Genomic DNA, 14,350 nt, shown 5'->3' on the forward strand with positions numbered 1-14,350 from the left:
AAAAAAAAAAAAAAAATCTGGACAGGGCAGGGCACTCAGACTCTCTCAGAGCACAAAGACTGGGATGGAATTCCTGCCAGCCTAGAAGGTTGGGTGGGAATGAGGGATGGCCGCACCTCCATTCACCAAGAGGGTGTGAGACATAAAAGTAACAAGAGGAATGTAGCACCTTTCTAGTAGTCTGTGAGTCTGGGATGTCTTTGCGGTTCCCAGCAAGCAGAGCCTGTTCTCAAGTCCCTGAAATCTGGAGAAAGCTGTCACTTAAAATATCCAAAATGGTCAATCAAGCTGCGTGTAAACATTCAAAATGGCTGCACCCTCCGGACAGGCAAAAGTCCACAGCTCAGCCCACCTTCTTCTTAGCTGCTACTTCGTCTTTTATTCCCCAGCCACTAGAGCAATCCTCTGCACAGTCCCTGGCTGGCAGGGCTGATATTTAGGTTTATTCTTAGCTCCTACCACCACCCAGCAATATCCAAGCTGTCTGTGCCATCAGGATTGCTGCTAGACTGCAGCTCCATATGTCTCCTTTTTTGGTGTTTTCATGCAAATTCTTCTGCTAGTTGGAGTTTAGTCTACTTCTATATCCTTCCCTGCAAGGTTCAAGGGTCCAGGATTATCTTCTGTTTCTATGTGAATTGGTTCCCCTTTTCTTTGTTGAAGAGGGTCTGTGAGGTCTTTTTGCCTATTTTGCCATCTTACCAGAACTCCTCTGCTTTAGTTTTTTAAATTACAATTATTTTCTAACTATAATACCCCATGCTTATTTGCATATATTCTAAGTGTAAGCCAAATCATGTGGCCTGTATCTAGATTTCCCATGACATATTTTTAAAGTAATAGAAAAATTAATCTTCCTTCAGCCTTGATTTTTTAATTTAGTATGGAATGGAAATCCTATGGGTTTTAGTATCTAAACTCATTGCCATTAAGTTAATTCCTACTCATAACGACCCTAGAGGACAAAGTAGAACTGCTCCATAGGGTTTCTAAGGCTGTAAATCTTTAGGGAAGCAGAGTGTCACATTGTTCTCCCAAGGAGCAGCTGATGGGTTTGAACTGCCAAACTTTCAGTTAGCAGCCAAGGGTTTAACCACTGTGCCACAGGGTTCCATTTATTTATTTATTTATTATTTTTATTTATTTAATATATACACACACACACACACACACACAAAAGGTAACTGAGTGGTCATATGGTTTGTGCTCATCTGGTAATCAAAAAGTTGGCCATAGGATCCCATCCAGTAGCACCACAGAGGAAAAGGACTGGTGATCTATTTCCATAAAGGTTATAGCCAAGAAAACCCTCTGAAACTCAGTTCTACTTTGTAACACATGAGGTCACCATCAGTTGGAATCAACTCAATGACACAAGACAAAAACAATAACCCTTAAATAGAAATATGATTTAATAGTCATCAATAAGCATTAGAGTCTGCCCAAGTTCTATTATTTTTCCCACATTAGGGTGGGGAAAGGTGTGGTGCTGCCCATTAGCTCATTCTTCAGCCATTCTATTGATGGACAACTGATTATTAGAAGAGTCATTATTATTTGGGGACAAATCTGAATCCTTGAATCTTCCAACTTTTTTTTAATCGTGATATGGGTTCACATTTACAAAGAAGATTCATTTAACTCTCAATAGTTCATGCATGTTTGATTTCATGGCCCTGATTACAATCCCCAATTGTAAAAAGCTCTCCTCCCCTCCTCCCTGTGACTACCCCTTCCCTGTGCCCTTCTTATCTATGCCACTCCTGTCTGTCCAGCTTTCCTGCTATGTGAATGCTGCCCCCTGATGTCTCATGGCTAATTGATCTAAGGGGTGCATCTCCCTAGGGTAGGTGTTCTGCTTGTAGGTCTTTCTACTGTTAGGTGAGAGCCAATCCATAGTAGTGAGTCCACTTCTAGGCCTGAAGTATAACCCAGGACCATAGTCTCAGGGATTCCACCAGCCTCTATATGATCAGTAATTCTGGTCATTTTTGTGTTTTTTTAATTTTGTTCCACATTTTCCCTCCCACTCTATCCAGGATCTTCAATTTTGATCTGTTTCTGAGTGGCTGGCATTATTAGCTGGGCACCATCTAGTTCTTCTGGTCTCAGGGTTATGAAGGCTGAGGTCCTCGTGGTCCATCATATCTTTGAAATAATTGTTTCCAAATGACTTTGATTTTCTTCACTCTTCTTTGCTCCAGATGAGAGGAGACCAGTAGTTGCATCTTAGATGGCCACTCAAAAGCTTTTAAGACCCCAGTGACTAATCACCAAAGTAGGATATAGAACAGGATTTTTATGTACTATATTGTGCCAATTGGAAGCTTCCAATTTTTGTTCATAGTTTTGCCTCTGAAGTCACCCAGGTTAGTCTATTCATCTCCCAATCACCTGCCCCCTGCCTTGGGACAGCACTTCACATATGAAGCCACCCATGCCATGTGTCTCTAATGCCCTCTGCTCATAACTGAGCATCCTGAGTTTTTTCTGTTGCTGTTACCATCCATTGAGCCAGCCCCTTGATATATGGCAACCCTGTGCACAACAGAATGAAACACTGCCTGGTTCTGTGCAAACCAGACCCTTATGACCCATAGGGTTTCACTGACTATTTTTGAAAATAGATCTCCAGGCCTTCCTTCCTAGTCTGTCTTAGTCTAGAAGCTCCTTTGAAACCTATTTAGCATCATAGCAGGACATGAGCCTCCAATGACCAATGGGAGGTGGCTTCACATGAGGTGCATTTGTTAGGATTAGAACCTTTGTCTCTCACATGGAAGTCTAGAATTCTACCTCTGTACCATTCCCCACCCCCCGAGTTTTTTCTAGACACCTGGTTTCCAGGCTTTTCACCATCCAGAAGGCTGTTCTTTGGAGACTGCTTCTCTGGTTCATCAACAAGTAGTTCTACTAAACATGGTGCCAAGGATTAAAAACAACCCCCCCCCCCCAATGTCATCTCACCAGCACCATTTAAGCTGTTTTCACTGTTTCTTCCTCATTAGGTCATGTCTCTTATTTTCCCTTTCAAGTTCCTTCCTCTCATGGGTCCCTTGCTATTTGTGGATAACATTTAGCTATTTTTCTGTTCCCTTTCCTGAAAATATCAACAGACTCAGTGTTTGGTACCTAATCTTCTTTTTCATGCCTCATGTCACCTCTGTTCCCCATTCTTAAGCTTTCTATCTGGGCATATGTTTTTCTTTACATTTGTGGCATTTGTACTGTGATCAATTATCTCGGGTAATTGCTCCTCATTTGAGAATCCCTATTCTTCTTCATTAAAGACCAGACAAGAATACTTACTCTCATTGACCAGGTGCACAGATCTCTTATTTATCCCTAATTTGCCATTTTGCTTTTTAGTACTTAAAGGCATTCACCGAGGGGCATAATTGGAGTAGCTTGTGCTTGTTCAATAGGGACAGCTGCCTTTTTTGCTCTGTGCCCTCCTGGCAATCAGAGACTTAGTACTATTTTCCTGTGAGCTTCTCCTCTTTGAGGTTACCCCAAACCAAAAACCAAACCCACTGCCATCGAGTTGATTCTGACTGATAGCACTACTATAGGACATAGGGTTTCCAATGCTATAAATCTTGAAAGAAGCTGACTGTGTCTCTTTCTCCCACAGAACAGCTAGTGGGCTCAAACCATTGACCTTTTGGTTATTAGCCCAGTGCTTTAACCACTGCACCACTAGAGCTCGGCAAGGTTGCCTGGGGCTATTTTAAGTATGCAAGCAAGAACATGTTTTTGTTTGTATTTATTTCTTGGTAGGGGAAGTTGTGTATCTTTATAAACCCTAGCCTTATTTCACTTTCTCTCTTAGTTTCCAGATATCTTGGTACACTTGTGCACTCAGTCTTTCTGAGGTTGTAAAATGAGGCTAATAGCATTTTCTCATTCCTTTGAGTGACACCAGGCTTTTAAACTTCTCTATTCAGTGCCTAATTTTTTGGTTTACTTTAGTTACTATTGTTATAAATGTGATTTCTTCTTGTTAATTATGCACCAGCCCCCAATGCTGCATACTTAAGAATTCAGATGAGTCAAAAGTGTACATTAGAAGAGAAAATATACTCTTTGGAATCATAGTTTAAAATTCCAGTCAGGAACACTTTGGAGATGTAAATTGAGGAAGCAGCTCTCCTTTTGGACAGCTTAATGATCTGTAGTTAATAGTGAGAGTCTGAGGGGCAGATGCAGTACAGCTGGGCTTAGGTTAGCCTTTCTCAGAGCTCCAAATTGCACCGTGATTACAGCCATTGAGACTTCAAAATCCTACCCCAAATCAGTAACCAAGAACACAAAGATTTAGTCTCTCCCACTGTTGGTTTGTCACCAGGGCCTGCTCTCCACGCACAGACAAGCCATTTTGCCACCGTTAATAACTGAAACCTCTTTCCAGAACATTCCTCCAGCATGGTGAGGGGTTTCTCTGTTGATAGCCACCTGCACAACAACTCTGGAATGAAGGTGCTGGATTTAAGACCAACTTCTCTTAGTTGAGGGCACACAATTCACTGAACTCCTCAGACACTAAGTATAAACTAAATAATGTAGGTCTGGGAGACATACGGTACATAGCTGCTGGAGGTTGTTAACACAATATTATGTCTTCTATGTAAAATTGCCTTGGAGTTACTGTGTGGGGTTGGGGTATCAGGTTGATCTGCAATTCCCTAAAACCAAAAAACAAACCAGTTGCCAACTGGTCAATTCCAGTACATGGTGACCCCATTTGTCAGAGTAGCACAGTGCTCTATAGAGTTTTCAGTGGCTGTGAGTTTTCAGAAGTAGATAGCCAAGCTTTTCTTCCGAGGCACCTCGGGTGGATTCGAACAACCCCTCTTTTGGTTAGTAGCTCAGTTCTTAGCCATTTGTACCATCCAGGGACTCCTTTACAATTCCTAGTCCTTTGTAATCTTCCTTCAAGAAGCACAAGAAATGGATACCACCTTCTCTCAGCAACCGAGGCTTTGAAGTGACAGATTGAAAAATAGAAGGAGAAAAAAGGGTTTTAAACAAAACAAAAAACAGCTAAGAGAATGGATCTTGACTTTATATGCAACTGATTATAAATATGCTTTTTATAGAGTCATTTTTCGCTCAAGAAGGGAGCCGCAGCCTTAGGAATTGGAACGGACAGCGTGATTCTGATTAAATGTGATGAGAGGTAAGTGTAAACCCCCAACCCTTAGTTAGACATTTACAAATTCTGCACAAATACAACTTTGAGGCAGCGAGCATGCCTCTACCCCTGTACTGCTAGTAGCTGATTCTTTATAACATGGGTTCACAGTCCTCAGATGTTTAGTCCTCAGTGTCAGGGAGCCCTTCACAGCCCTTGACTGAATCTGAACCTTTCTTAAATCAATCAACATATTCTGTACTAAGAAGATGCAGAAAGACATTCATCACCTGGACACTTTAGCAACAACAGGCAATTTGGTCACTGATTTATGAAGTAGCATCACAGTCAGCATCTTGGATTGTGTAAACCTGATGAGATGATTATAGGAGGGGGGACAGTTTAGTGAGCAGGGAGTAAATAATGTCCCAGCAACACGTCCACTTTGCACCGGAAGCAAAGAGCTCCCTTGGGAAAGATCCCTGTCTTCACTGGCACCTAGACTACACAGGCACTACAGGAATAGATGTGGTCGTTTGAGGGAGAGAATTTAAAAACATTTTCAGGATATCCATGTGAATTATCAGTGACCTATAGGCCTAGAAGGTAGCACAAATGTTTTGTGCTTGACTAATAATCAAATTTACTCAGAGATGCCATGGAAGAAAGGCCTGGCAATCTGCTGCTTTTAAAGATTACAGCCAAGAAAAACCTATGGAGTGCAGTTCTACTCTGTACCACATGGGGTCACCATGGGGCAGAATCAACTTGACAGCAATGAGTTTGGTTTTTGGATAGGCCTAAAGCAAAACAAACCAAACCTGTTGCTGTCAAGTCAATTCTGACTCATTGCAACTGTACAAGATACAGTAGAACTGCCCCATAGGGTTTCCAAGGCTGTACTTCTTTTATGAAAGCAGACTGCCTCATCTTTCTCCCACAAAGCTGCTGGTAGGTTTGAACAACAGACCTTTCTATTAGCAGCTGAACGGTTACCCATTGTGCCACCAGGGTTCCTTTTGGATTGGCCTAAAACTTCTAAAGAATTAGATTTAGTCTTTTAAAGAATCGAGTAAGAACTTTCACTAAATTAAAAAAGCCACTCAATTAATTATTTATGTAATCAAATTTATTAGATATTTCCTGACTGTCTACCATGTATTCGGAACATGGCTCCAGAAAAGCATAAGGCATAATCCCAGGTCCCTGACAGTGTATAGTCCAGGAGGGAGACACAGTAACATCAAAAGAAGATAGTTTTATAGTTGAATTGCATGGCACACGCAATACACATTCTGTATATTGGTAGGACCTGGAGGGCTTCATAGGGCAGGTGGGACTTGAGCTAGATTTTTAGAATTCAGAATGAATTGGATGTGTGGAGGTTAAAATGGAGCAATTACATATAATGGAATATCAAGAACAAAGACATAGAAATAGGAATGAACACTCAGTTGTGGGGCTCGAGGAGTTGAGCTGGACCAGAGGTGGTGGAGTAGGGGAGGGAGCCATGTGAAACAAGGTTGGACATACGTTGTTGTTTTTTTTTAATGTGTGTGGTAAAATTATATAACAAAACGTGATGTTTCAACCATTTTTACATGTTTAATTCAGTGACATTAATTATGTTCACCATGTTGTACAACCTTCATCATCTGTCCCAAATATTTTCATCACCTTTAACTGAAAGTCATACTCCTTAAGGGATACCTACCTATCTCCCACTGACCCCTGGTAACCACTAACAAATTTTGATCTCTGTGCTTTTATTTATTCTAGATATTTCATATAAGTGGGACCAGTCAGAATTGTCCTTCAGTGTCTGACTTATTTCACTCTGCATAATGTTTCAAGATTCATTCAAGTTGTATCATGTGTCAGAACTTTATTTCTCTTTAACCAAACCAAAACAAAACTCACTGCTGTCCACTTGAACCTGACTCATTGCGACTCCTCCTTGGGTTTCCAAGGCAGTATCACTATAGAAGTAGATTGCCCAACCTTCTTTCTGAGGAGTGGCTGGTGGGTTTGAACCACCAGCCTTCTGGTTAGCAGTTGCTAAAAATACAAGGAGGCCCCATCTTCTAACCTCTTCCACAAGAGGAAGACAGGATCACCATCAGTAATCCAAGGCCTATTACTGCAAGGCCAGACATGCTGCCTCCCTCCAGCCCTGTCACCAACCGTTCCTCCCAAAGCACCCACCACCTCTCTCCTGGGTTCGAGAATTCACTGCATTGGCCACACAGAACTCACAGATTACAGGGTTTATTAGGGAAGCATCAGGCTACAATTCAAGTTCAGGAAAAAACACTCAGTCTCTCTCCCAGCCCATAGTCTCTCTCCCAAAAGTGAGTGTCCCCAGCCCACAGTCTCTCTCCCAACAGTGAGCGTCCCTCGGTGTTTCACTCAGCAATGCATGTCTTGCATCTCTCCCAGCAGCGCGTGTCTCTTTCAGGAGCACGTGACTCTTTCAGCAGCATGTCTTCCTCAACCAGCAGTCAGAGAGACTTCTTCTGCCTCTAGGAGGCCTCCTTTTGAGCCTGGCAGAGTGGTCAAATCAGCCAGTCATAACATCAGAATTCTAAGCACCTGAGAGAGAGCAGGAACCTCCCAGAACATTGCTTTGTGTGGCACCCATTGCGCCCAACAGAAATACCCCCAAGTGGATAACTTTTACAATCAGGAGCTCCTTAGTTTCTCACAGCAAATTTCACCACAGAGTTTACAAAAACTCATGGCTAGAAAAGCCACACTAAGTAATTTACTACCCTGCAGCAGTCAAATGCTTAATACTCCATTGTATGGATGGTAACACATTGATGACACATCTTTCGATGGGCATACCTTTTGGCTATTGTGAAAATGCTGCAGTGAACATTGGTGTACAGGTTTCTGTTTGTGTTCTTGCTTTCAGTTCTTTTGGGTATATACCTAGGAGTGGAATTGCTGGGTCCTGTGGCAATTCTATATTTAACTCTGAGGAATGGACATGTGGGATTTTGAAAGCTCTGAAAACAAACCTGATTAATAACTATGTTTACCTCTGGGTGGTGAGGCTGTAGGGGCCCACCACATTCTTGTTTGCATCTTTATGTAGTACCTGATTTGTTTACAATGAACACACATTACTTTTTATTTGTTCCTTTTGGGGTGGGGGGGGCGAGCTAAACTTACCATTTGAGTTAGATGGGTTTGGAAACAGGAGAAACTTGAAAGCATTTTTATCCAAAAAGGACTGAATGAAGCCACATTTCAGGAGGAAAGAAAGAGTGTCTAAGGTCTAATGTAGGCCAGGTGAGACTTTAGTAATAGGACAGGATGAAATGATAAAGGATTGGAGGGAAGTTAACTCATTTTAAAAAAGCAATTGACTTGTATTTGTAAGATTATCAGATACTTAAGAACTGCGATTTAACAACACTCCCCACAAAAATTGTTCACTAGGAATAAAAGTTTAGATGACTTTAAATTTTTTCTTTATCTGTAGCCAAACTGTTAATAGGTAAGGAACTTGGAATTTGGTACAAGTGTTGTTTACAGAGCAAATTCATTTTCTATACAGTACTTCATACACATTTTGTTTCATGACATTGACTGGAATTCCCCACAGTGTAACAGCACTCTTCCCACTTTCTCCCGGTAGTTACCTCTTGCCTCCCAGGCACTCCCCTCCCCCCATCTATGTCCCTGTACAAACACTGCCCTTCTGTTCTCCCACGATTGATCTGCTCCAGGGAATGTATCTACCTGATGTAAATGATCACCCTATATACCTATTGTTTGGCTGGAAGCCACAGGAGTAAGTTCAGTTCCAGACCTGAAGGGTAACTACGGACCATAGTCTCAGGGGTGTCACCAGATTCTATCAGACCAGCAAACCTGGTCTCTTTTTTTATGATTTTGAGTTTTGTTCCACATTGTTCTCCCACTCTATCCAGGATCTCCTGCACCAGTACCCCTCTGAGTGGTTGACAGTGGTAGCCCAGCACCATCTAGTTCTTCTGGTCCTATAGTCATTTAGGCTGAGGATCACATGGTCTACTAGTCCCAACCAATGACCAACTACCTCACCCCCAAAGGAAAAGAAAAAACAAAAACGCCAATCTCACTGTCCTCAAGTCAACTCCAACTAATAGCAACCCCTCCTTGGGTTTCCAAGGCAGTATCTCTATGGAAGTAGATTGCCCAATCTTCCTTCCGAGGAGTGGCTGGTGAGGTTGGACCACCAGCCTCCTGGTTAACAGTCAAATGCCTTAGGCACTATGACACCAGAGCTCCTACCAGATGGCCTTAAAATTTTAAATCAAAGAATTTTATTTCAACAATCACAGAAGCCATTAGAAAAATTAAATTAGCCAAAAACCCCACTGCCATTAAGTTAATTTCAACTCATAGCAAACTCCATTGGATTTCCAAGGCTGTAAATATTTACAGAAGTAGATCACCTCATCTTCCTCCCATGGAGTAGCTGGTGAGTTTGAACCACTGACCTTCTGGTTAGCAGCCAAATGTCTTACCCACAGTGCCACCAGAGCTCCTTAAAATTTAAAGTCAAAGAATTTAATTAAGCCATTAGAGAAATTAAATGCAATCTTAAAAAAAAATATTTCTTTGGAAAATGACCCACTGTCTTATGCCCTCCCCCCCCACACACACACACATACATAAACACTCACCTATAACTCCTGGGTGAGTGTAGAGGGAAGAGGGAGCTAGGAGGCTTTTCTCTTTCTGTCCCTGAGGTTATGGGATAAGGAGGATAGAGAGAGGAGGGAACAGTACAGGAGGTAAAAGAAAGACAGAAAACAGGAAAGAGAACATGGACTAAGAAATTTTAAAAAGAGAAAAAAACTATCTCCATTTAGTCAATTCCAACTCACAACAGCCCCACGTGATAAGCAGAACTGCTCCATTGGATTTTCTTGGCTATCATCTTCATAAAAGCAGATCTTCAGGCCTTTTTTCCACAGCACCACTAGGTGGGTTCCAACAACCTATCTGTATGTTAGTAGCTGATTACAAATCACTTGCATAATCTAGGAACCTTAAGAAATAAAACATGGGAGAAATAAGACCTGGGAGAAAAAAAATGTGTGGCAGAAATGTGAAATGAAATAAGGAGAAGGGAAATCGAAGGAAATGTGGGTGCGAGCACAAAGCATAATGAGAACTTTCAAAGAAATAAGTTACATATTTTACCATAACATTTTTTTAAAAATCATAGTTCTTCCACCCAAAGATCATCACTAATTACGATGTTGGCACCTAAACTTTTGAGTCTCTTTCCAAGCACAGGGGTTTATTCTTTTTTTCCTTCTTAAATGTTTCTCCTTATGTTTCTTCTTCTAACTGGACATGATAACATAAATATTTTTCCTCTTTATTACAAACGCTTGAAAGCACATTTACCTGTATCATGCCAATTGGGTGACTGTCAGAATTTATTATTGTACTTTAGAGTTCTGGCTCTGGAGCTAGACTGCTTGACTTCACATCTCAGCTCCAGCACTAGTTTGAACAAATGCCTCCCAATGCCTCAATGTTAAAGGTAGCAGCCCCAGCTTCACAGAGTTCTTATGAAGATGAAATTTGTTGACAAATATAAAATGCTAGGAATAATATCTAACACAGAGCAATATATTGCTCCCCTAATGTAAGAAACTCTGGTGGTATAGTGGTTAATGCATTTGACTGCTAACCACAAAGTTGGTGTTTCAAACCCACCACTTGCTCTGTGGGAGAAAGATGAAGGGGTCTTCCGTACTGTAAAGATTTACAGCCTTGGAAACCCACTGGGGGTTGCTATGAGTTGGAATTGAATTGATGGCAGTGAATTTGGTTTTGATTTTATTGTACATGTTAAGCAGTGCTGGTGATACAGTGGTTAAGCACTTGGCTGCTAACTGAAAAGTTGGCAGTTCAAAACCACCAGGTGCTCCATGGAAGAAAGATGTAGCAGTCTGCTTCTATAAAGATACAGCCTTGGAAACCCTATGGGGCAATTGTACTCTGTCTTACAGTGTCACTATGAGTCAGAATTGACAGCAGCAAGTTTTGTTTTTATTTTTTGTATTGTACATGTTGCTATTTCTGATATTGCTATTGTAAATAACCTTTCCATCTGTTATTAAATATTTTTATGTGTTCAGTGATTCTCCACCTATGATTTATTTCTTAGTATGATCACTAACTTAAGCTATATGAATATTCTTAAAGGACATGATACACAAGGCCAAATTGCCTTTCAAAAGTTTTTGCCAAATTATTGTCCTTAATAGAATTGTGTGGAAGAATGTTTGGAAAAAATTAAAGCTGTGTTCGTAGCTACGTGCACTCTTTAACTTTATATTGATAATTTAGATCATCGGTAGAGCATGAGTTTAGTACCGAGAGCCTGGTCCTCATGGATTTAAGTGCAATCGAAGTGTCTGGGGTCAGGAGTCAAGGGGAAGGCCTTGCACAGTCATTTGTAGCCACCGTTCTCATCTGAATCAGTTAAAAAAAAAAAAAAAAAAAAAACTCATGGCAACCATTTTGTTTTTATTATCAGTCCTTGAGAAAATCACATGTGCAGTTCAGAAATCATTTAAGTCTGACAAGGTGTACGCCTACTTGTTTTTCATAATGTATTTTTGCAAGGTTCATCCAGGCCTCTAAAACCATGAACCCTAAAACTGCTCTTTCAGGCTTTCATTTCATGTAATTACTCTTTCAGACTCTACATGCACATTAGCCTATCAGTGACCATGATGACAGGTTTTATCTTGTTCTACAGACACTGCCTTAAAAGAAAGCTCACGTTTGGAGGAAAATGTCCCAGCAAAAGAGAATAGGCTGTGACTTTCTGGCAACATGCCCAAAGCCATAGGTGGGGGAAGATCACAGGAGATCACTTTGGAGACTGATTTGAAGCACGGTTCTCAGTTAGAATGATGAGACCAAAACCAAACCAAACCAGTTGTCCTTGAGTCGATCCCAGATCATGGAAATCCCATATGTTTCAGAGTAAACTGTGCGCCACAGGCTTTTCAATAGCTGATCACCATGCTTCTCTTCTGAGGCATCTCTGGGTGGCCTCAAACCTCCAATCTTTCAGTTAGCAGCCAAGCAGGTAACCATTTGCACCACCAGGGGCTACTAAGAAAGGGATCCATATAATGAATCACCACTTGTTTGGAATAAGTTCTTTCAGAGTTGAAAATAAAAGGAATTTTTACTTTATTATATATATTCTAATTTGTAAAATAAGGTAATGGAGAACCTCAGTTCATCACAGCTCACATTTTAATTTGAAGTATTATAACTAGAAATAGTTATCTATCATGCAAAAATTAATTATTAAATTCAAGAGAGGAGAACATGCTAAATGAATCCTTGATTTCATAAGATCTAGCATAAGAGTTCTTTTGCTTTGTTAGCAAAACTTTGAATATTCACAGTGATAAAGTTAATGAATTTTCACTCAAGTATAATTGGGTCTAAAATTTTGAATTAGTGAAATCCAAATTAATGATGTGTTTATGTGTCCAAGGATAGAAAAGGCAAGTCCGAGTCTAATGGAAAATAAATATTTGTGAAAAAAAATTGAGTGGTATTTCAGAATTGGATTAGACTACCATCTTAATTGGGAGCTCTGGTAGCATAGTGGCTAAGGCACTTGACTGCTAACCAGAAGGATGGAGGTTAAAACCCACCAGCCACTCCTCGGAAGGAAGGTTGGGCAATCCTACTTCCGTAGTGATACTGCCTCGGAAACCCAAGGAGGGGTCGCTATGAGTCGGGTCCGACTCGACGGCACATAACAACAACAACAACAAGCATCTTAATCTTCTGTTGTTGTTGTTGTTATTTGCCGTGGAGTCAGACCCGACTCATAGTGACCCCTCCTTGGGTTTCCGAGGCAGTATCACTACGAAAGTAGATTGCCCAACCTTCCTTCCGAGGAATGGCTGGTAGGTTTGGACCGCCAGCCTTCTGGTTAGCAGTCAAATGCTTTAGGCACTATGCTACCAGACCTCTTGATCTTCTAGTCCTTCTATAACAACTACCACAAGTCAGTGTCTTTAAAGAATGGAAATGTATTTTCTTCCAGTTCTAGAGATTAAAAATCCAAATCAAGGTCTCAGCCTGTTAATTCTTTCCATGTCTGTAGTCCTGAGGGTTCCTTGTTCCCTTGAAGCTCTTGGCTTATAGACAATTCGCACACGCCATCTATCTTTCCCAGTATATGCGTGTCTCCGTGTCTCATCTATTCTTTTATAACTCTGAAAATGAGGTTTAGGCACATCCTACTCTAGTATGGCTTCATTAATATGCCATTAGATTGCATTATAGAAAGTGATTTGTAGTCATTACATTATACTACATTAAATTGCATCCACAGGTATAGGGGTTAGGTTTGCAACACATATTTTGGGGGACACAATTCAATTCATAACAGCCACTGAGCCAAAAGTTGTTTCCTAAAGCTTCCATCATGGGAGGAAGAGAAAAAAATTAATCTTATATAGAGGATAACCAGGTTTCCATACAGACGTGGAGACCCCATGAACTGTCTTTTGGTTGTAGGTGGTGGTCTTGATTGAGAACGCAGTGGTGAACAAGGTGGACATAGTCACAGATCCTCCAAAGCTTGATATAGGGTGTAGAAGGCAGATCCTTAAACAATCAATAACTCTTCAGGAAAGTAAATGCTATGATAGGGGAAGTATAGCTTGTTACTGATACACGTATAATCATGCTTCCAGAAGAAGGATGGTAGACATTAGTGAAGCGAAGAAGAATGTTCCAAGCAGAGGCCACTGCATGTTTGAAGCCATGGATGTGAGAGAGAACTTAACTTGTTCTAGGAACTGACAAATATTGCAAGGGCAACTAGTCGTGAAAGTGTCCTGGTCATGAAAGGCCTTATGAATCATGCTAAGCTGTTTGAACTTTAGGCTGAAGACAATGGGACATCAGCGAAGTATTTTGAGTTTTTGTGTTAGAAGGTCATTTTAACTGTAGGGTGAAATATGAGTTAAAGACTAGAAGTTGGTGGCTATTGTAATATTGTGAGTGGGAGATGATGAATGGTGGGCTGACCTGCAGTTGAGCAATGGAGATGGAATGGTGGGTGTTAAAACCCAGCGAGATGCACCTGGTGCATAGGTAACAGCCAGTTTATAGACTGAGACAGACTAGGAAGAAGGAAGAGGCCGCCCACTTCTGAAA

General features: G+C 41.0%; 1 protein-coding gene across 1 annotated transcript in view; it reads left to right on the top strand.

The window, feature by feature from the left end:
- GAD2 (glutamate decarboxylase 2) overlaps window positions 1-14,350 on the top strand; it is a 122,900-nt gene that overhangs the window by 30,661 nt on the left and 77,889 nt on the right. The window contains exon 8 of the mRNA XM_007936379.2: window positions 5,100-5,179. Within this exon, the coding sequence (XP_007934570.1) occupies window positions 5,100-5,179 (80 nt within the window). The remainder of the gene's footprint in view (window positions 1-5,099; window positions 5,180-14,350) is intronic.

This window comes from Orycteropus afer, unplaced genomic scaffold (assembly GCF_000298275.1).
Source record: "Orycteropus afer afer isolate SDZICR_OR568_19922 unplaced genomic scaffold, OryAfe1.0 scaffold00035, whole genome shotgun sequence".
In the NCBI taxonomy this organism is placed as follows: domain Eukaryota; kingdom Metazoa; phylum Chordata; class Mammalia; order Tubulidentata; family Orycteropodidae; genus Orycteropus; species Orycteropus afer.